Genomic DNA, 22771 nt, shown 5'->3' with positions numbered 1-22771 from the left:
CTGTGTGGAGAAGGACCTCTCTCTCGTTTCTATGGTGCGTGCTCCTGAGCTTCTAGCAGCGGGCGGGTTTCAGTGCTCTTCTGGATCCCCCAGGCGACCAAAGCTCCTTTGTTCCAGCCGGATCACCAACGGGACAAGGTTCAGGAGAAGCCACACGCTCTCCCCGAGTCCCAAAAGGGTCCCTCTCCAAACTGCCTGATTTCGCACCCGTGTCGGTATCCGTACTTGGGCTCCTCTTCCACTTTTTTCCCTCGCATCCAGACTCTGTGTCCTTTTTTTTCGTGTGTCCAAACTTCGCGCCGGAATCAGGTTGCCTGTATACTTTACCCTCGCCAACCCGTACTTATTGTCCCTCCTTGGTCCCTTGTTGTAATTACGCTTCCCCTCACTCATCATCTCTTGGCCGCTTGATCACGACATCCAAGCTACCACCTCCTTTCTCTCTACGCGAAGCGACTTTCCCATCACACACACATACACAGCCATCATCAACATGCGCGTGTCTGCCACCACCCTTCTTGCGCTCCCGCTGCTCGCGACAGCAGCCGAGTCGCCCTTTGAGCAGTACAAGGCGCAGTTCCAGAACTTCCTGAGCTCCTTTGGCGCCTCCGCGCCCAGCGCTGAGAAGGCGGCCGCCCCCGAGGCCGCCGTGCCTGATGCGACCGCCGTCGACAAGAAGATCTCCGTCTTGACCGTCGAGAACTGGAAGGATGTTCTCTACGAGCCCGTCAAGGCTGATGCCACTACCCCTGAGGAGTGGTGGGTTCTGATCACTGGTCGTAACAAGACCTGCTTCGGTACGCTCCGCAAACCGCGCGTCACATTGCTCCATGTACGAAGATAGGCTAATTTCTACCTACAGGCCACTGCGATAAGATCGAGACTGCCTTTAACGAGTCTACCATCAAGTTCGCCAAGCTTCCCGAATCCCCTCACCTGGGTCTCCTTAACTGCGACGACCAGCCCGTCCTCTGCAACGCGTGGTCTGCCGGCACCGCCTCCATCTGGTCCATCGGTCTGTTGCCCCCTGGAGCCGACGTCGATGTCTACAGGAAGCGCCTGAACATCACCACCACCACCTCGGACGACATTGTCGACCTATGGAAGGCGCAGTCCAAGGAGGAGTGGATCCTGACGGATAACATTTTCCACCCCTTCAACAGCTGGATCGCCAAGAACAACCTGTCTGTCCCCGTTGGCTACGTCTTCTGGGCCTTTAACCTGGTCCCCAACTGGCTCTTCATGATCCTCGTCTCCTTTGGCAGCCGTACCCTGATGAACCGCCGCATGGGCAACACCTTTGACAACCGCGCCGCTGCCGCTGCTGGCGGTGCTCCTCCCGCTGCTGCCGCCCCTGCTGGTGGTGTTGCGCGGTAAAGGGGACGAGTGGCTTAGGATAGGCAGTTGAAGAGAGGCTGGAGGGCACATTGGCATGGTTTTGAATATCCAGACAAATCCGCGGGCCGTTGCAATGATGCAACTGAGATCCTTGGTCATTTGGATTAGATAGGGCCAAATTAGTAATCTTTAGTTGATCAACTTTTCCCGTCGCATGCATCTTGGACACTCTTGAGACCTTGAATGACGTCCTCTCCGAGCTTGGGGTTGGCGAGGCGTCCGTAGCGGAGATCGCTCATGCTGCCGACTGTCTGTTTGACCGACTCCATGAGTTTTGCTTCCTGAGCCTCTAGCTCCTGAATCTCTGCTTCGAGATCCGCTATCGCCGTATCCATCTCTGGGGCGATGGAGTTAATTGTGTGTTTGGGATCTTGCGCCCCAGCCGCACCAAACAGCTTTAACCTTCGTATTAGAGACTCTGGTCTACAATGATAATATGCAGCACAATAGCAAGAACGTACCGCTCTCTCAATCTCAAGCTCCTGATCGGCATCCTCGGTTTTCGCACGTTTCTGGGCACGCGCAATCTCGCGCTTGATGATCCTCCCGTTCTTCTCCTCGTTCTCAATGTTTTCCGTGACCGCATCAACGAGCGCCCTCCTTTGGTGTTGCAGATCACGGTACAAGGAGCGGATTTGCGGGTTTGCGCGATGCGGTTTGGGGAAAAGCTCGGTGAATTCTTCGAGCGTGATGGCTGAGGGCAGCTGCGCCGGAACAGTCAGGTAGTTGTGCAGGATGGCGGCTTCGGTGGGCGCCATAATGGGTTGCGCTTGTGAGATGAGCTGCTTGGAAGACAATGAGTCCAGCGAGTGGCCGTTATAGTCGCAACAGCCCTCGACGATAAGATCTCTGACAGAAGGTATCCGTAATCTCTAACAAAAAGCAGGAGAGGGTAGGCTTAGATGGGAAGTCAGATATGTGAGCCTGTGAGGTAAGGTCATTGGGTAGGTAGAGAGTAAGGTAAGTAGGCATGGCAGGCGGGATGGGTGGCGCTTGGCTTGGGGCAGGCATGGAAGACGCGGTAGTTCTTGCGGGACGCGTTAATGAGCCGCAGCGCGTTTCACTCCGTAGGAAGAATCGACACACCTTGCCATCTTCACCTCATCCATCACGGTTGCACCTCACGAAGACGGCTCTACCCACGACGAAAGCAACACTAGGCAAGTTGCTGTTAAGCAAGCATACGGATTGCAGTAAGATTTAGTCTCATATCCTTTCATACTCGCTGTCAATCTTGCCTAGAAACTAATCAGTCCTCCAGCTTAATACCGTGTTAGCGACTCGATCAACACTGTCATCCGGATTGAGTGAGGTGTCACGACTGCTCACGATTCGTACTGTGCCAGTAGCCTCGAACTTGTGCCAACTGGTTCTGAAAGTGACTGTGTCTCGATCTTCAGCGCACTGTCCGAGAATTTAACCTCATTGCCCCTTTGGCGCATCAACCCTTCAACGACATCCAGGTTATCGCCAGAACCCTGCTGTCGATATTCTTTGCTGGAGCCTACTGAGTAGATACGCCAACCTACAGCCGCCTTATCCAATCATGGCGCCCGCACGCCAACCGCCCCAGCCCTTCTCCAAGGATGAGAAGGTCCTCTGTTTCCATGGTGAGATGCTATATGAGGCCAAGATTCTCGACATCCAGCCTGCCGAGAGTGGCGAAGGCTTCCAGTATCGCATTCACTACAAGGGCTGGAAGAACACTTGGGACGACTGGGTTTCTATCGATCGCATCCGCAAGTTCACAGAGGAGAATAAGGAGCTTGCCAGCCAGCTGCACGCCCAGATGAAGGACCTACGCCAGAAGAGCAGTGCCAAACCCCCCAAGAAGGGCAACCTTCGTGTCAATGGGACCGACTCAGCTCGCGGTAGTGAGGAGCGAACTGCAGGTGTCGCTGCCACTGGCCGTGGCCCTCGCCGGGCGAGAGATTTTGACCTCGAGCAGGTGAGTGCCAAAACCGAGTTTCTTTGTGTCTTGCTTTCTGTTCTGCGTTTGTTTCAATTTTTGGTTTCTCTTGATGTGCCATTATATTGGCCTCCAAGTAGAAGCTCATTGTGAAGTGAGCTTGAAACAAAGTCCGAAAGACGGGAAGGAGGAAGGAAACGATAGGGGGGTGAATGCCCTCATCAATGTGGGGCCATCAGCAAAGCTGGTCACCGAATACTTCCCGACCTCTTCACTGCCGGGCAGCTGGTATTCATTTAATCGAAGGAAGGAGCGTTGTGTGAATCAGCGTCCATCGAGGCACTTGCCGAAAAGGAATTTCCACCTTCCTGCCCCGACAAGTCTTCGCTGGTCAAACCTTTCTTCAACACCACGCCTTCCACCGATTCCACACATTCCTCCCACATCCCACTCTTCTCTTTCCAAATCGCCGGTTCGATTTCCTATCCTCTCCCAGAAAACTCTCCTTTCTCCCATTCATCGCATTCATACCCATCACAACGTCTCGTGTCTTGCCTTGAAAATTTCAGGATACATCATCACAAACTTCATCAACAATCATCACTACCCTACTCAAGCTACAAGATGAGCTCCCCGGCTTGGGATAGCTTTGCTCGGGTGTACGACTGGGTTCTGTCGCAGCAGGCTGCGCAGTACTCTGGCGCTCAGCCCAACTACGCCTCTCCACCCCAACGCGGATTCATGTCTCGGTTAGACTACGCCCGTCAACTTGCCCATTACCGTCACAACAACCCTGTTGGTCGGGCAGAGGATGCAGACGAACACGAATATCGACAAGATGTTGAAGCATCTCAAGGCGAATACGTCGAGATCAAGACCGATTTTACCAGTGACTTCGACTATGGCAATTACGAGACACCGGCTCCAGCCTCAGACGACTATCTGTATGGCGACGCCGACGTGATCAATCATCGCCCAAATCAGCACGATCAGCAACGCAAAAGACGTCAACCGGAGCCAGACTACGATGAGGAAGACGCGGCGTTTGAGCAGCATCACAAAAGGCGTCGAATGTATTCGGACGAGGACGAGGATGGGAATGTTGACTCTGATCTGCCCCGATACTACTTCAGGGAGGAGTATGACGAGTATGACGAAGAGGAGGCGGAGATGAACCAGAACCGATTGAAATATGAGGAGGAAGACGACGAAGTCAATGAAGAGGAGATGGGCGTGAACCGATTCGACTTTGAGGAAGATGAAGGTTTGAGGGACTACGACGACACTCTGAGCGAGAGGCAGTATCGGAACAACCTTTTCCGACAGCGACTCGAATCTGGCGAAGAAGATGACACTTTCCTACCCAACAGACGTCGGAAGTACATGTATAGTGAAGATGACTTCGATGGCTACGACGAGACATCTGTTCGCCCACGCAAGAAGGTTCGCTGGGCTTCACCCGTGTACGAGGAAACTGAAGACGAGTTCTACCAAGCCGACAACGAAGATGAGGGAGACGAAGATCAGACAGTCGGGCGAGCCTCAGATTCCGATGGCGACGTGGAACCTGCCGACATCGTCGACCTGATCAGTATTTCTAGCGACGAGACCGTTGGCAGCGACGACGACGACGATAGGACCAGCATAACCAGCGACTCCAGTATAGAATTCCTTGGGGAGCGTCCCGCGAATGCCAACATCGAGAACCAGCATGATCTACGAAGCTTTCAAGATGGCGAGTCGGAAGATGCCAAGGATGTCGTCGAAGAGCTTTTGCAGAGGCCCTGCGGCACAAGCAAGAGAAAGCGTGAGAACAGTGTGGAGATACTCCTCGAGTTCCGCCATAATGTTCGACGTAGGCTGCAGTAGGCCGTGGGTGGCCCAACACACCAGCATCAGAAACATCCTGCTGGTTCCGCCTTTCTGGCAGGAGCGATCCCAGACTGCTCCTTCCCGCAGCACAATGAAGAGTTTCTGATCTTCTACCGAATTCCCGCCCTTTCTTTCTCGAACCATCCCCAAACACCAGCTTCTCATAGAACCACTGCATTCCACTCGTCAAACGCTACACTGGCTCTTTACACACTCATCTCGTTCATTATGGCTTTTGCGTCTCGCAAATCTCGGCCAGCCGAACCATTGCGTCGGCGACCTCAGCATGATCAAGTGGTGGCCTGGAAGGAACCGCGCTTGCTGAGGGCTGATAACCTGACCCTCTCGCCCGCTCCCCGCGCCAGACCCTATGTCACAAAAGATGGCAAGCCCAACTATGACAATCGCTACGATACGAGCGTCACGACTCTCAAGCGAGAACAGCCTGCGCGGGCGAAGTCGTCATCTGCTCGCTCTTCGGAAACGAGCGAGGAAGAACTTCCGACTGTGAGTTTACACAAACGCAATGCTTGCCCCAGTGGGAAGCTTCCGCATGTGCGGATTGAGGAGGACTACCATCGAGAGAAACCATTATCAATTCGACAGCCCAGCGGCCTGGAGGCTTTTTCTTTTCTTTTTTTTTTTCGTTTTCTGTTGCGCCATGCCTACTAGTCGACACAAATACTAATATCACATACCAGGAGGATGGATTTCATGCACGCCCGTCCATTAAGCTTCCCATCCCTGATCACATCAAGGCGATGCTTGTTGACGACTGGGAGAACATCACCAAGAACAATCAGCTGGTCCCGCTTCCTCACCCTCACCCCGTTGACGACATTTTGAGCGACTACCTCAACTATGAGCGCCCGAACAGGGAAGATGGTTCTGCAAACATGGACATTCTTGAGGAAGTCGTTGCAGGACTTCGCGAGTACTTTGAGAAGTCTTTGAGCCGTATCTTACTGTACCGGTAAGTTTTCTGCTTGGACTTGGTATCTCGAACTCTACTGATCTCTCCATAGCTTTGAGCGACCCCAGTACCATGAGATTCGCAAGGTGTGGGAGAAGGCTGGCGAGGAAGACAAGCACAAGTCTGTCTGCGATACCTATGGACCTGAACACTTGTGCCGCCTGATGGGTAAGTCCATTCGAGACGCCTAGTCTGGCTTAGTACTGATTCAAGACAGTGTCTCTTCCCGAGCTCGTCGCTCAGACAAACATGGACCAGCAATCTGTGGCGCGTCTGCGTGAGGAACTCTCCAAGCTCACCGTCTGGCTCGGCAAGAACGCAAAGAACTACTTTGTCAGCGAATATGAGACCCCTTCTCAGGAGTATATCGACAAGGCTCGGAGCTTCTAGGCGGCCAGACCTCATCTTGCATCCTGAGTCAAATGGTCAGCCGACTAAACGGTAGACAGTTTGACGTTTCATCTTGACTTTTTCTTTGCATTATTGGAATCCCAGCACCTGGTCATGCAGGCTTGGTGAGGGGTTTAGTTGGAGGTGTGGAAAATGGACATCCAGCATCTTTGTATCACCTGCTAGTATCAGGCATACTCAACCGGTATGAGAGTTGAGACAGATAGTAATCATTGTTTTCCATTCGCAAAAGCATCATTTCTTGACCCTTGTGTCTTGTGAGGCAAGTATACGAATATGGTCGCTGGTCCATCTGACTCGTCTCTATGCAGTCTTCAGTAATCATGCAGGTAGTTGTCAACGCGACAAGTGAATCATGTGCCAATCAAGGAGACGAGCCCGAATCACCAGTGGTCTTGAGTGAACTTTTGTTTGATTCCAAGTAACTTGATGCAGACATCCTCGTCTACGTGCGTTTGTTGTACAGTCCGCCATAATTTTGTACACTTTTCTCCGTGGTGATGATACACGATTTTGGCCTCTGCCGCGCCCGAGCTATTGCTTTCCAGCCCAGTCATGCTCGAGGAACCTATCTCCTCTAACAACCCCGAACACCTGTCCTCTCTTCGCCTCCCGTCTTCTATGTGTGGAAAATCCTTCTGAACCTCAACCCGTCTCTTACTTCACCCCCTTCCTATAGTCCCTTTACCGCGCAACAGCCTTCTCGACGTAGAAACCCGGGTCTGGCCTCCGCAGGTCGCGCATCTCGTGCTGGCTCATGGCGCGGTCGACCTCCTGGACCTTGACGAGCTCCTTGACCTTGATAATCATACCGGCGAACTGGGGGCTGACGGGGTGGAAGACGGTCTGGGAGCGGCGGCGGAGGCCGAGGGCCTCGAGGACGCCGCGGGTGCTCTTTGGCAGGCCGATGGCAGAGCGGTGAAGGGTGATGCGGAAGAAGGTCATGTTGGGCGGGTGATCGTGGCGGCGGTGTATTGTTTGAGATTAGGACAAGACGCGTGGGTATGGGTTTGGCTTCGTCGTCGAGGGAAAAGTGCTTGCGACGTGGGTTGTCGTGTGCTCCTTGCTCGTTCGATTGGGGATGGGTGATCACTTGTTTCTGTCGAGGTATTGATGTTAGCGCCTGTTCATGCAGTTCTTGAACAATCTGCAGGAGCCGGGGACGTATCGTACAATTGAGCCTCTGCTGAAGCAGTCTTTCCGTCGTAATGTCGTGGGATTTCAGGGAAGCGACCCGATACTCGATAGCTTTCCCAGCAATGCGATCGAAAGATCCAAAAATCACTAAGCTGGCGTTGGGAATTTCGATGATCCGTGCGTCAGTCACGGGCGGAAGTTGCCAGGGCGTGGTCTACTTGAGGACGAGGTCCCGTGGTCTCCACTTATTTTGTCTTGTCTCTACCCCTTAGGAGGAGTTAAAATCGCAGTGAAGACTAATCAGGCTGACAGATACTACGTTGAATGGACTATGCGGACCAGAACTTCCCACGTTATTTTACCCAAGTTACCCACCTACACTATGCTCGCAACCATTGGGCCTAGGCAGCATGGTCGGGAACTCTGATGGTCTGGCGGTTAACTCAGCCTAGCCTCGCCTTGCGATTCATCGCCTTGGAGAGAGTTGAAATCGCAGTGAAGGGCTCGTGTTGGACGACAACGCAACTTTACCCTGGTGCGATGCACTTGCCACTATTGGCCAATCCGTAAGGCTGATGGGTGCGGAATACGGATACGTGGATGGTATCAAGACGGCCTAGCCGGGCACCGGGTCTGGCGGTATTGGTTCACTGCGGGTGGTCGAAGACGGATAATTGTAGAACCATGTACAAGCCGTAAACCTTGCGTTCAAGCTATGCATCCACAGGGCGAAACCTGAGGGAAAGTTCTTTTGCAACAATATTCTCGATATCAGGTTCAGACTCCACGTGGGCTCCGTGGTGTCTGGCGAGACCAGGTGCCTGCCTATCTAAGTAGTTATCTTTGAGCTCGTGATTGAATGCAGAAGCAAGTTCGGCGTGCTACTGTTGGAAGAATTGCAATAACTAGACCGCGCTAGCGAGTGTAACTATCATGATCAATGACTCCTCGGCATGCGACGGCGTTCTCAAGTATCAACTCAAATACCGGAAACCCGCCCCCCCCCCCCCCCACAATGTTCTTCTTTAAAGAAGAATTATCCTTGATGAGATTTGCACACTCGGGGGACGGTTAATGTAGTTCACAAGCAACCCTTTCTAATAAACAGAACAACCTTTTCTATCTGACAACGCACGCTACCTACCTACCTTGCTCTCAGAGTCTTTCTGGGAAACATTGTACCTACCTCACGAGTAACTAAGCCTATTATCAAGGGGACAGACAGTACAGCGAGACTCGATGCGGCCTTGAAATACAACCCCCCACAACAACGTGATAGAAAAGCCACCAAATCCCTTCAACTCTTGGAATTTGCAAAGGAACCCTCCCCCTTTCTCTCTCTCTCGCAATGGACTAGCCGAATACACAACTCCCGAGAGCACATTTAATCGCTTTGGATCTAAAGAGCCTACCGACTGCGATGACACATGAACAGGTATTCGAGTACTTTCTGGCTCCCGCCGTCTACTCGGCAAATCGTTTGTTCAAATCAGAATACCGATGGATGAACGCCATGTCAGCAATTTGGAACAATGATTGCCGACAAAAGCTGCCGCTTTCCTTGAGTCTTGAGACATGCACGAGCAGCCCAAAAGCCGACACCATTCCGGGCCGGGTCACCAGTGCGGTCCGGACGACCCGACCAGTTCGACAGGTTCAATTTAAGCTTATCCCAGGGCTCCATCCGAACTGGTGTCGAACCGCCATCCAATCCCTGAAGAGATTGACGCTGCCGCCAGCGGGGCACAAGCGCGACCCTAATGTCTCGGAAGTACCCGACGTCGCGGTTGGCAAGGCAGGTAGGTCGTCACTGTTCATGGCACGTCGAAAGCAATGCTTCAAAAGGTAATCGGGCAAAACCATTAGTATATCCCGGGGGACTGCGCAGCACTACACGTATATAGCTTGTCGTACAAGACGCCATTTAGCACACCATCATCCCTCGCATGACGTTAAAATCATAGACTCCATTTCTATAGCCACATCCCGTGGCAAACCGTAACCTTCCGCCGCTAACCGTTAAACCCTTACATCTGCACCTCCACTCTGCCCTCGGCGCCTGGTGCGCCGCCGCCGCCGAGCTGAGGAAGGATGTAGGTAATGTCGTCCCACGGGTGACGGTACAGACCAGTGCGGAGTCTCTTCTGGTCGAGGTAGTGGGCAATAAGACCGATGGAACGGCCGAGAACGAACAGACCGTTGAGGACACCCATCTTGAGGTAGTCCTCGGCCTCTTCGGAGGAGAAGGCACCGCAGTTGCGCATCAGGTCAACGAAGCAGACAGCAATGCAGCCATCGACGTTGAGAATGAGGTTGTCCTTCTTGGAGGTGGTGACGGTCTCGACAGCCAGGGCGTAGTCGAGAAGCTTGTGGGTGGGGAACTTGGCCTTGACGTACTCCTTGACAAGCTCGACACGGAGATCGGGGTTGTTGCGGGACTTGACACGGTGACCGATACCGGGGATGAGCTTGTTCGCCTTGCGCATGTTGTCGACGAACTCACGGGGGCTCAGGCCCTTGTCGAAGGCCTTGGTGAACTCCTCGGCGGCACCGTCAAGGGCACCACCGAAGCGGGAACCGATGGTCAGGAGACCAGCGACAAGGGAGGAGATAAGGTCCTTGCCGGCACGGGTGGTGATGATGGTGTTCATGGCACCGGACACAGCAGGGCCGTGGTCGGCAGTAAGCATGAGAACCATCTCGAGGAACTTGGAGGCGTAGGGGGGAAGACGGCGGCGGAACCACAGAAGGGACATGACACCACCGATGCCAATCTCTTCCTTGAAAACGTCGGAAATGGGCATGCCTGCGTACAGGAGCTCCTGTCCACGGTCATCGGAAATGGTGGAGATGAAGGCAGCGGGCTTACGGATGAGACCGAGCTCCTGGGCCCAGGAGTAGTCGATGGGGATCTTGGGAACGACGGGCTCAGGCTGGGGCTTGATGGTGCCGTTCTTGACGAGGGAGTCGTAAAGAGCCTTGAGGACCTGGGGCATCTCCTCGAAGGTCTCGGGGACGTAGAAGCCAGCCTCCTTCATCTTCTCGTTCTTGGTCTTGGCCGTCTCCAGGGTGGAGTTGGCGAAGGCACCGGCGTGACCGAACTGAACCTCAGTCTTGAACATGCTGGCGCAGGTACCAATGGCCCAGGCAACGATGGGCTTGGTAATGACACCATCCTCAACGGCCTTGATGACCTTGTACTCCTCAACACCACCAACCTCACCGAGCAGGACGAGAATCTTGCAGTCGGGGTCGGCCTGGTATCTGAGCAAGTGGTCGATGAAGGTGGTTCCGGGGTATCTGTCACCACCGATGGCCACACCCTCGTAGACACCGTCGGTGTTGTTGGCGATAATGTTGTTGAGCTCGTTGGACATACCACCAGACTTGGAGACGTAACCAACGGAACCCTTGCGGTACAGCTTGGAGGCGACAATGTTGTCCATCATGCCACCAGTGTTACCGATCTTGAAGCAGCCAGGCTTGATACCACCAACAGTGGCGGGGCCAATGATGGTGATGCCCTTCTGCTGAGCCTTGTGGGCGATCTCACGAGCGCGCTTGCATTTTTGTTAGCGGGGTATGAATCCAGAGGGAAGAGACCGACTTACGCGCTCGGGGACACCCTCAGCAATGATGGCAATGGTCTTGATCTGGGGGAACTCCATCAACTCCATGGTGGAGGTGTAGACACTTCGGGAGGAGGCGAAGTTGACGACAACGTCAACGTCGGGGTGCTTGGCAATGGCCTTGGGGACCTCCTGGTAGACGGGCAGGAGAGTCTCGCTGGTTCCCCAGTACATCTTGGAGACGAACTGACCACCGAAAGTGTAGATGATACCGGCGACGGAGGGGGTCTTGCGCTTGCAGATGAAGTCGAAGTCGAGCATACCCTGGACGGCGCGGGGCTGCAGACCGTAGACGAAGCATCTGGTCTTGTCGTTGAACAGAGCGTGTTCGGGGAGAGGGCTCAAAGGACGGCTGGGAGCCGAGAAGCGTGTGATGTTGTCGTTGGCAGACAGGCCGCTGGCTGCCTTGGCGCCATTGGCACCGTTAGCGGGGGTGGTGGCCGAAGGCATTGTGAAGAAAGTCGAGCTTCGTCGGGGAGGATGAGAGTCTCAACAAGGGAAGAAGAAAAAAGATTCTGGCGAGGGGTAACAAGGTCAGCAAGCTTGTTCGAAACAGACAATGGGCGCCAGAAACAAGTCTATGGATGTCTGCCCGCGAGAGAGATGAAGGAGAAAGATGTCCAAAGTAAGGATTGGAAAGGTTGAAGGTGGAGGAGGAGGAGGATGAGTAGTAAGAGGAAGTTTGGTGGAAAACAAACGAGTCGGAATTATGGTGGGGAGAAGGTGAGATTTCAGGAGGGACTCGGAGAGACGACAGTTCGCTCAGGGAAGCTGAAATCGTTGGATCTGCGAGGCTACATGCTCATCGGCAGCTGGGGACACCACCAGACATTAAGTGGACCTTTGTAGCTGGCGTAGCCCCAGCTCCTTGGTGGGAGAGACTTTTTTTTTTTGGTCCTGGTCGTGTCTGATGCGATGTGCGGCGGCGAGCGGGTGTGGAAGTGACATGAGGTGTGTGTGAAGCGTTCGGAGGTGGGAAAGAGGCGTCGGAGGGGCAGGATTGACATGACCGGGGTGGGTAGGATTCGGGGAGCGGTAACTGACCTAGGCGGTGATGCTGTTGTCTGTCTACCCTGGTATGGGTGTAGGTATTGATGGGATCAAGCAGCGGCGCACAACGGTAAAGTCCAGCTTCTTTTTTTGTCGAGCTGACGGAGGAGAGATCCTTTGGTGAGAAAAGGGATTGGCGTGGGGGTAAGAGAGAGAGGGAGAGAGAAAAGGAAGCTTCTCAAGAGCAGCAAGAGGGTGAGAAGAAGGAGGGAAGGAGAGGAAAGCGAGAGAGAGAGAGTCGAGTGAGAGTGAGCGAGGGTCGGAGGAGAAGAAGGAGGACGGAGGTCGGGTATCGTAAGTAGTTGAGGAGCACGGAGACGGGCCACCAGCAGGGTGTGAGTTTTTGGTGAGGTGGAATTAGTATTTTTGCAAGTATTGTTTTCCATGGACCATGGTTCTCTCTGTCCTTTCTCTGCTTTTTGCTAGTGTACGTCGGATTCTCTCCAGCGGAAATCGGCAAGGGAGTGGGAGGAACGAACGAACGGTGTGCTGTGCGTATGTAGTGCGTGGTGCGTGGTGCGTGGTGCGGACAAAGTACATACATGGCGGTGCGCGGGTGCGTCTTGCGTTTGTGTGAGGTGATGGTGAGCAGGGATTGTTTTGGCGGGCTTGCGTCCCAAGTATCCGAGGGAGCAACGCAACGAGCAACAAGAGAGGAAGGGACAGGTCCGCGTTCGAGTCAAAGTCAACTTTTGGAAAGAGGTACCTCTGATACTTTGCCCAAGCATAGTCGACCACGTAGAGTACCTTTCATTACCCAACTAAAGGTAGGGTAAGGTAAGCTATCCGTATCTGTCTATACACGTCCTTATCGAGACAAGACCAGATTAGGTACCTTGGCTCTAGATCAGAAAGAAAAAAGGGCCAATCCCAATCCCAATTATGGCTGGTCACCAACAATGCCAAACAATGCTTTGCAGCGGCAGGAACAGAACTGGCGGGCAGAAAATGGTGAACCAGAAGCAACGGATGGGTTGACTCTGTGGTTGTGGACTTCCATTGTAGTGAAGGGGTACGGGTGAGCTAAGGTACCTTGCGGAGGGGTCCTCGACATCAGCAAGTACCTAGGCAAGGTACGGGCGATCAGTATGGCCGGCACTGCGTCGGTTCAGGTACTTCGCACGGGGCCCGGTAGATTTTCTTGGGACGGCTTGACGGCGCAGTGACACACAACTCTGCCAAAGTCGGGCCATTGGGACTCTGAGAGAGAAGCCTGAGACTTTTTTTTCTCTTGGGTTTGAGGGGTGCGTAGTGCGTGGTGGTGCGTGGAATGGAGGGGTGATGGGGAATGGGAATTGAGAAAATGGAGACTTCCGTCATGCGACGGCCGAAAGAGTTGGGGAAGTTCCCGACCAATACCGCCAAATGATTGGCCCGTGGATTGTTGAAGTGTTGAATTGGCCAGCGGGCAGGGAAGGGAAAGGCGAAAAAAGGGAGATGCGATGGGACCGCCCAAAGGCACATAGCTCACGCACCAACCAGGCAAACGGGCAAGGACCCTTGGCCCCCGCTTGTTTCTGGCGGACCCCACACAGCCTCACCTCACTGGGTACCTTACCTTACGGACTACGTACCGCAAGGTCCCAGAAAAAAGGTCCCGGTAGGAAATCTGAGCTCAGGTACTTGCACCCCATGGACAGGGTGAAGAAAAGACTTGCACAGGGAAGCGAGGCCGTACCTGGGGGGCGCTAGACTGCTAGTGGCCAAGCACCTTGCCAAAATTGGAGCTCACCTCACCTAAATGCTCATGCTCATGCTCTCTCTCTCTCTGTGCCCCCGTGCCCCAAAGGAAGCTGCCCTGTCCCACAACTGCCTGGCACTTACTGCCCTGGGCTGGACCTGAGCTTGAGCCCAGACGGACGCTGCAACTGCGGATAGACCAGGTACCGGTACCAGCTCCATCCGCGGACGGGCTGGTCTGCGTACCTGCACAAGCCCTGACTCTCACAGTCTTTTTCGGCGCCTTCCCTTCTCTTCTTCCTATCTTGGTGCAACTCGCACCTCTCAGAAACGTTCAGGTAGGCAGAAACAGATGGAACAGACAGAGCAAGCGCACAACGATAAGATCCAGATCCCATCATCCGACAGACGGACACTTGACCTCAAAGGGAACTCGTCCAGTGAGACGGGCGGTGTCCGCCCGCCGGTCACCGCAATGTCAGTGTCAATATCGAATGGCGGTTGTGTCTCTATCTGCTCTCAATTGGATGTTCCAAGTTCCGGGAGCTCCCCCCGCCCCGACCAGTCCAAGTTGAGACCAAGTCGGCTCGGCTGGCACTGGCGCTTGACCGCCAACAATACCTCTCTTGTCGGGAGGCGCCCATAGCTCTCTCTCTCGCTCTCTCTTATCGTACCTTGACGCACCAGGGCATTCGGGAATGCAGCAGCCTGCACTTTGGTTTGACCGCACCTTGAGTCTCGCCCAATGGCCTCGGACTGGATTGTCAGGGAGGATCAACATTCGCCAACTTGGCCGCCGGGATGGCTTCTGGGATTGTAATCAATCTGAACACGACTGGTTCACACGCACACGCCTATCCAGACACCGTTGATACTAGGTATACAACCACACAACCAACATCAGGGCTTACACCGTCAGGTAGAGGCACTGGAAGGCTCGCCTGTCTGAGTGGGGGCGAGGCGGTCACTAAAACAGCCTCGCCTCCTTGCCCGTATTCCTTCCCATCGCTGCATGCGAACGGAGAGTGGTTGCTGTCAGCCAAGGATCGAGGTATTATTTCGAAGCCTGTGTGGGATTTTGTGTGCGTGAGAATGAGAAATGGGGAAGAGACGATGTTGTGCATCCATCCAGATCCAGGTATGTACGGGTACAAGGCCACTTGGGATGATGCACTACCTTACTCTATCCGACCAAAGAGGGAAGAGAAGCAGCAGCAAGATACCCGCTTGAGAGAAAATTCAGATGCAAAAAATCAAGGACATTGCAGATGCCAGACGGAACAAGGCGGCGATAGTCGTAAATGCGAAGCGCCGCGAAGAAACCACGGCCGAAACTGACCGGCGACGGCGACGGAGATGGAAAAAAAAAAATGGAAAAGCACTCAAAAGACTCGCGCGCCTAGGACAAGCAGAGAAGGACAGAGGAAAAAGACCCAAACGGGCATTTCAGCACCCATGCTCGCATTCCCCGAAACCCGGCATGCCGCATCCACCTCCGCCGGTTTTCGGTCCTCCCCATTGTCACTCCGCCGACCACCGGGCATTGCGCGCCTTCATTTTGGAGATACCCGAGTGTGTGTACTGCGTCCGGATGCGCGAGTAATAGCCGCTGTTCTGGCTTCTTCCCACGCACACTCGTACGGGAACACGAACGGCCATGGCTAATGGCTCCTTGTCGTAGCTTGGAGATCTGGTTTTCGAAAATGACAGGGCCAGGTAGGTCATGCTGAGCGAGCCTAAGCATTGCTAGGTGCAGGTGGGCAACAGGAGCGAAGAACGAGTAGGGGTCGATGTGCCGTCTGACCAGGCAGTCCAACGTCTCACTCGAGGTTGATTTGATGACTGTGCTTGGTCGTCGTCCCAGGTGCCAATCCCAGCGCCATGGCTAATTACGGCGCCAATGCCCGGTTCCTGGACCAATTTGTGTCTCCGTACTTTGACTGACACCGAGTTTGGGGGGATCTGACCTGACATCCGGGCTACCGTCCGTTGTCCCACGCACGAGATGAGAAACGTCCGAAATCACATAGTCATCCCGCGGCGCTCGAGTGCGCCCGAATCGGTAGTACTGGAAACGCGACTCTCAGTCTCCCGCTGGCTGCTGGTGGATAAACAACGGCTTTTTTTTGTTTTCTTTCTTTCCTTCTCTTGGTTCGTTTTGGGCAAGGGGCCTGATCCTGATCTCGATCGGATACGGGGGACAGACAGAAACAGAAACAGACCACCCCCAATTTCGCAAGGTAAGGTAAGGTACGGATAGGCAACCCCAACCCACGAGAATGGAGAATCGTCTGGAAGCATTGGAAGACCACAGCCGGTGTAAGCGACGAAGCGACGAGGATGATGCGCCGTACCGCTTCGCACCGCACCGGCAACGTTCCCCAAGCTCCATCCAGCAGCCAGCAGTCTGTCTTCCGCCCTTTCCCGTTCGGCTGTGGTGCACCTGCACTATGTTGATGGACCATGTTGGAATCTGTGAAGGTGAGGTTGATGAGCACAACAATGCAGCACCTAGGTGTATGTAAAAATGGCGGTCCCTGCGATTTTCGGCGGACATTCTGGCGCTGGGGTTGCATCGATCCATCATCCGGGAAAGGGCGGGAGAGGTGGTGGTCCAACACTTCCATGCTGTGGACGGAGTACTGACACGACTGTGTGGTGCGTGTAGCTGTATGTAAAAATGCCGCCCTTGCGCCGCCTGGGAGGCAAAATCGATAATTGTTGCTGTCCATTTCGTTAGGTTTCTCTTTGCCCATTTCCCGTCCTCTCCTAGAGATTCTCACTCGGTCTTCCTTGGTCTTCAGAGCCTGCAATATTGTCAGTGAGTGAGCACCTCAGAGTGACTTTCCAAAAGGTACGAGACGAGATCCACTTAAACCTCTCAACAACCACTGCCTGTCTCTTTTTTTTCATCCACCTTTCCCAAATTCCCCCTCCCCAGACTTTTTTTTTCTTCGTTAGGTTCCATCTTGGTCGAATTCCCCTGCCCTGCCAGCATTTTCCTTCTCAACCCCTCCATCCCTTTATTGCATACCTTGTTGCAGTCCAACCTGCAAGATTGTCGCCAATTTCGAGGTGAGTCCAACAAGAAGAAGGAGAGGGAAAGGTATAGGGCAGATAGGGCAGGTACAGATACAGGTACTTGCCTGTGCTGTCCGTTGCCCCTTCCCTCCCGGTTCAGTACCTTTGCACTTGCACTTTCCCACCCGTTTTTCCCTCGCAGTCGTTCTTGCTTTTTGCGGATATGTCGAGTGTGCCCCTGTAGGGTGTCGTGTGTTCTGCCACCGCCATCGAGGGGTAGCGTGCATGGACAGCTGGGCTGGAGCTCCCCGAATTCCCACCCCCCCTCTCAAAAATACACCCGGTCCCCAAAAATACTTTCCCCTCCCCCCAGTTCTTTTTTTCCCACTCCCGGAGCTTGCGAGAGATTCTCACAGGTGTCTGGTTCCAATGCACCTCACTGCACCGCACAACCACAACACGCACCACCCCAAAACTTTTTGGCGTGGTCCCTTAGCTCCCTCAAGGTGCAAAGGTGAAAATCCACCGATTTTCAAAGCCACCAAAACGATCCCGGTCGGTACCTGGGCGCGCTTCGTTGCCCCAAGATGTACCTCCCGTCCCTCTCCCGTCACTTTCTCACCCCTCCCCCTCCCACCCACCACACCACCGTCACACACACACACACACAAACGCACACCCACCCCCTCCTCCTTCGTCCGCTCTTCCTGCTCTTCCTCTCCCCGAAGTCCCAGCAACAAATAATCCCTGGGAGCTTCGACAGAATCCAAAATTTTGAAAGGCTGACGATCTTCTCCCTCTCTCTCCACGCACCAGCACAGCTTCTCTCCTTCCACTCCATTCCTCCCACTCCCCAATCCATACTTCTCCTTCAACCTCGCCGCTTCTTTCTTCCCTCACACACCGCTCTGCTTGACTCGACTCGACTTCGATTCGACCTCCGATTCCTGACATTCACTTGATTTCAGGTCTTCACCACAACTTCGTCCCCAGACTTCGACTTCGTCGCCTGGTAGCACTTGCTCTCTCTCTCTTGGTATGTTCTCACTGCAGCCAAACACTCTTCCAAAGCTCAATCTTGTCGCCTCGTCTTTCCTCCATCCCAGCCGAGTCTCCAGTTGGATCGTGATAGCCCCTCTTCCAGAGCTCGGCGCGAACATCTGGAGCCTTCCGCTTGCTTGCCGTGGTGACATTTGCCGCCCACGAAGCTCCTTACCAGAAGCTCAGCCAGCTGAAAGAAAGTCTGCTGCTGGCTGACTGGCAGCGAAACTCCAAACTCCACCTCCGAGCCACACAAATATACTTCGTTTTCCAAAGGCAATCGCTGACCAGTCCGCTCCCAATTCAGGCAAAATAAAGCAGGGAAAAGAACTCTCAAGAAAACTCACCTCTTTCTCACCTCACAACCGCCAGAATGTCCGCCAAGTCCATCCTCGAGGCCGACGGCAAGGCTATCCTCAACTACCACCTCACCCGCGCTCCCGTCATCAAGGCATCTCCTCTTCCCGTCCCCACCAAGCACAACCCTCCCCCCAGGTTGTGCTCTCTGCACTTCCCCGAGGATGCCAACGTCGAGGATGTCCTCAACCAGGCCGAGGTCACCTACCCCTGGGTTCTCCAGCCCGGTGTCAAGTTCGTCGCCAAGCCCGATCAATTGATCAAGCGCCGTGGCAAGAGCGGTCTCCTGGCCCTCAACAAGACCTGGCCCGAGGCTCGCGCCTGGATCGCCGAGCGTGCTGGTAAGGAGCAGAAGGTCGAGACCGTCACTGGTGTCCTGCGCCAATTCCTCGTCGAGCCCTTCGTTCCCCACCCTCAAGACACCGAGTACTACATCAACATCATGTCCGTCAGAGATGTAAGTTTTGTCGCAGATTTCCTCCCCTTTTGAGCTGGCGGTTGCTTTGTGGCAGCAGCAGATCATTCGTGGCGAGGCATGGCGTGGCGGGCCGTCTTCTCCAATTCGTTGGCGGGGCCGGAGTGGGCAGTCCATCCATCAATGAGTCGCGCGGGTGTGAAAACACCAACGCATCATCACACTGCAAAAGTGAAACTCATCGACGGTTGAAAGTGAGAATAACTGGAAGAAAACTTTGTTTGGCAACCGTGGAAAGGGAATTTGCATGCTTTATGCCATTTCCTATCCATGGGTCAAATAAGTGGATTCCGGCCGCTGGACTGCCCTTTCCGGTAATTTTTCTCCCGAACCGGACGAACGGATGCCACGAGACGAGGCCTGTGGCCCGTCCACCCCGTCCACCCATGCCTCTTGCAGAAGTTGCCATCTGCATACGACGGCCCTTATGCCTCATCTGTCGAAACCCTCACATAAAATCATCGATGCTAATCATGGATTTCCGATAGGGCGACTGGATCCTCTTCACCCACGAGGGTGGTGTTGATGTCGGTGATGTTGACGCCAAGGCTGAGAAGCTCTTGATCCCCGTCGACCTCTCACAATACCCTTCCAACGACGAGATCGCCGCGTCTCTGTTGAAGAAGGTCCCCAAGGGTGTTCACAACGTGCTGGTTGACTTCATCACCCGGTTGTACGCCGTCTACGTCGAGTGCCAGTTCACCTACCTCGAGATCAACCCCCTCGTTGTCATCCCCAACGAGGATGCCACCTCCGCCTCTGTGCACTTCCTCGATCTTGCTGCCAAGCTCGACCAGACCGCCGACTTCGAGTGCGGTGTCAAGTGGGCTATTGCCCGCTCCCCTGCCGCTCTCGGCCTGACCAACGTCGCCGCCGCCAACGGCGAGAAGGTCAACATCGATGCCGGCCCGCCGATGGAGTTCCCCGCTCCCTTCGGTCGTGAGCTGACCAAGGAGGAGGCCTACATTGCCGACCTTGACGCCAAGACCGGTGCCTCCCTCAAGCTTACCGTCCTCAACCCCAACGGACGTATCTGGACTCTGGTCGCTGGTGGTGGTGCTTCCGTCGTCTACGCCGATGCCATTGCCTCTTCCGGTTTCGCCGACGAGCTCGCTAACTACGGTGAGTACTCTGGTGCTCCCACCGAGTCTCAGACCTACCACTACGCCCGCACCGTCCTCGACCTCATGCTCCGCGCTCCCCTGACCGACAAGGGCAAGGTCCTCTTCATTGGTGGTGGTATCGCCAACTTCACCAACGTCGCCAGCACATTCAAGGGTGTCATCCGCGCCCTCCGCGACTACGCCAAGCAGCTCAACGAGCACAAGGTCCAGATCTGGGTCCGTCGTGCCGGCCCCAACTACCAGGAGGGTCTCAAGAACATGAAGGCTGCCACCCAAGAACTTGGCCTGAACGCCAAGATCTTCGGCCCCGAGATGCACGTCTCCGGTATTGTGCCCCTGGCCCTTGTCCCCGGCAGATGGGAGGCCAGCGGCGCTGAGGAGTTCAGAGGTTAAACGGTATAAATGAAATGAAATATGTGTGTTTGGGGGGGTGGACTTGGAGAGCCATAGTTCTGGTATCACGGGTTTAGACGAAAGGAAAGTTTTTGCCTGGTACTTGGAATGGCATCTTGCCCACTTTCTTGTACGCTTGCAAAGTTTACGGTGTTTATGACGGCTGGTGCAACAAATGCTCTTGACAGGAAGGTCGAGGGCCGGGTCCTTGTATCGTATGTATGGAGGGCATGGTCGACGATCAGATGAGCAAATAATTAGACGCTCTGTAATGTGATCTTGACTAGAGGTTCAATGCTTGTTTCTCGTTTCAATGCTGTTGTGACTCAAAGTGATTAAAGCGATGTTCGTCTAGTGTGTGTGCGTGTGTGTGTTCAGTCATCAATTTAAGATGATGTTAAAGACTATTGATATTCCTGTGTCAAGCTGGCCGACTGATCATACGGAGAGCCTATCTTTTGTCTCATTTATATAGGGATAGAAAGGCAGGTATCTCGTCCTTGGGCTCTCTGAAGAAAGTGACGTAGCATGTACGGCCTTTTGCAGATGGAAACGGCATCCCAAGCTCTTTTTATTGCGTTCGTAGAACGGCTGGTGGATGTGGTTCCTTCCAAGCCCCCAGCTTATTCAGTCCTCTTCATAGACGTATATCTATAGTCCCTTGACGTACTCTAGATGCCACGCGCGCTTCGTCCCTTGCCTTTTCTGTCATGACTCTTGCTAAGAAAAGGCAAGAAGGGTATTTAGCTTTTGCACAATATCGAGAATTCCCAGCTATATCACGGACATGATTAGTTCGACCGAGACGACCATGAAATGGCGAACTTTCAGTATGTTCACGGCCGGGGATGACTTGGAGGAACCATTTGAACGCGAAAAGAAGGATTAACATTTTCAAATTTGTCGTCTAGGCGCGAAACCAGTCCGTTGTCGAACGATGATGGGATCTGGATAAGATGATTGCTGATCTTGTTACCTTGGAGAGCCACGGCCTGGCTAAGATAAGGCCTGCCTGTTCTGGATCAAGTTCATGGCTTAAGAGGCAAGTGTTTGTAAGTATCTATATCTGTAGAATCTCATCGCTATAAAGCAATCTAGTTCTCTGCCGTTACTTCTTCTAACGTAAAGTCTCAGCCCATCCACTTTGCTTTAAACGTAAATTTATATACTCTTTACATAACCCAACACCACACTCCATCGTTTCACCTTGTATCACTCGCTTTTACACACCTTCCAGTGAAGCGTGGTTAGTGACAGCGTGTAGGGTCCTTGATAAAGAGGCCGGACTGGGGCGAGGAAGGTGGCAAAAGGCCCTTGTCAATGGGCAGATCTCCTTTTTACCCTTGAGCTTCAGACTGTTAAAACAGAGAGGATTAGCAGCGATACTTTTGAGAACAGGGCCAAGGGGCTCTATAATCTTAGAGCTACGGTAGGATATAAAAGCAATACACGTTCTGGTATGTGATTACATAGTTAGCTTTTGTTCCCCTTAGGGAGATTATTATTATCAATACGTCACAGTACAGTCAGGCCGAGAGGAGGCTGCTTATTTGATTCTGTTCAAGAGCCAGATTAATCTATAAAGATGAGATACGTTCTGGCTTACAGGGAGCTTTTGCCACTTTCGCCCGCCGCAAAGTCTGTGAAGGACACCATTCAGTTTCACAAGGCCGAGATGACATTCCTCCACGGCCAAGGTAGTATTTAAAGCACAAGACTATTCCAGTCTGTTGAAAGCTTTCGTTGCTCTTACCTAGGAAGATTAAACAACGCCACGGGCAGGCACCTTACAATGGGATCAATCGGGTCTTGATCTTACACACTATCCATCTTAGATACGTCTGCTTAAGGTCAAAGTTCTTTTTATGATTTCAAAGTAGTAAGTCTCACGTTCCTTCCTTAATACTCCCTGTCTTCTCGCTATTTCTATAATAATCACTGACCATCTCGCTCAAGCCCTACATTCACGAATACGTCCAGGGCTGAAAGAACGTGACGGAGCGAACGGATCTCAGGGGGTTCAACCTCGGCTTCTCTCCTTTTCCATGACGTTCAAAGGTCGGCATGGGCTAACATAGATTGATGCCCTCCATCTCCGGTGCACATAGCTTCTAGACATGAGCCCAGCGCCCACCAGCATCTTGATGCCTCCCTGCCAATCATATCCCGTGAGTACGTTATTTATATACGACGATACAGAATAGGCTGTCTCAGACGTGAGATCATACATCAAGATGCCCAAGATGTCTCTCTCAAACTATCGTGATACGTACGATCGCGAACCATCGCCAGTGTCAAGTT

At 53.6% G+C, this 22771-nt stretch overlaps 7 protein-coding genes across 7 annotated transcripts; 3 read left to right on the top strand and 4 right to left on the bottom strand.

Annotated features, from left to right (window-relative positions):
• Positions 1-493: 493 nt before the first annotated feature.
• On the top strand, positions 494-1377 carry CTAM01_08403 (uncharacterized protein; the record flags this gene model as incomplete). Its single annotated transcript, XM_060524423.1, has 2 exons — positions 494-797; positions 863-1377. The coding sequence occupies 2 exons, from the start codon at positions 494-496 to the stop codon at positions 1375-1377; spliced, it is 819 nt and encodes a 272-aa protein (XP_060380936.1).
• A 158-nt stretch (positions 1378-1535) lies between these two features.
• On the bottom strand, positions 1536-2156 carry CTAM01_08402 (Cnl2/NKP2 family protein; the record flags this gene model as incomplete). Its single annotated transcript, XM_060524422.1, has 2 exons — positions 1536-1793; positions 1860-2156. The coding sequence occupies 2 exons, from the start codon at positions 2154-2156 to the stop codon at positions 1536-1538; spliced, it is 555 nt and encodes a 184-aa protein (XP_060380935.1).
• Positions 2157-2944: 788 nt separating this feature from the next.
• Positions 2945-6542, top strand: CTAM01_08401 (uncharacterized protein; the record flags this gene model as incomplete). Its single annotated transcript, XM_060524421.1, has 6 exons — positions 2945-3346; positions 3932-5172; positions 5347-5734; positions 5881-6152; positions 6205-6320; positions 6370-6542. The coding sequence occupies 6 exons, from the start codon at positions 2945-2947 to the stop codon at positions 6540-6542; spliced, it is 2592 nt and encodes an 863-aa protein (XP_060380934.1).
• Positions 6543-7247: 705 nt separating this feature from the next.
• On the bottom strand, positions 7248-7508 carry CTAM01_08400 (ribosomal protein L30; the record flags this gene model as incomplete). The annotated part of the gene is made up of 1 exon (XM_060524420.1): positions 7248-7508. The coding sequence occupies one exon, from the start codon at positions 7506-7508 to the stop codon at positions 7248-7250; it is 261 nt and encodes an 86-aa protein (XP_060380933.1).
• Positions 7509-9727: 2219 nt separating this feature from the next.
• CTAM01_08399 (ATP-citrate synthase subunit 1) lies at positions 9728-11779 on the bottom strand (the record flags this gene model as incomplete). The annotated part of the gene is made up of 2 exons (XM_060524419.1): positions 9728-11260; positions 11312-11779. 2 exons carry the CDS (start codon positions 11777-11779, stop codon positions 9728-9730), a joined length of 2001 nt encoding a protein of 666 aa, XP_060380932.1.
• Positions 11780-16089: 4310 nt separating this feature from the next.
• On the bottom strand, positions 16090-16968 carry CTAM01_08398 (uncharacterized protein; the record flags this gene model as incomplete). The annotated part of the gene is made up of 2 exons (XM_060524418.1): positions 16090-16866; positions 16918-16968. Coding segments are annotated over 2 exons (828 nt in total), but the record flags the coding sequence as incomplete, so codon positions are not given.
• Positions 16969-18494: 1526 nt separating this feature from the next.
• Positions 18495-20470, top strand: CTAM01_08397 (uncharacterized protein; the record flags this gene model as incomplete). Its single annotated transcript, XM_060524417.1, has 2 exons — positions 18495-18935; positions 19442-20470. The coding sequence occupies 2 exons, from the start codon at positions 18495-18497 to the stop codon at positions 20468-20470; spliced, it is 1470 nt and encodes a 489-aa protein (XP_060380930.1).
• Positions 20471-22771: the final 2301 nt, after the last annotated feature.

Source organism: Colletotrichum tamarilloi, assembly GCF_030869305.1.
Source record: "Colletotrichum tamarilloi strain Tom-12 chromosome Unknown Scaffold_29.1, whole genome shotgun sequence".
NCBI lineage: Eukaryota > Fungi > Ascomycota > Sordariomycetes > Glomerellales > Glomerellaceae > Colletotrichum > Colletotrichum tamarilloi.
This window is presented reverse-complemented; position numbering and strand designations above follow the sequence as displayed.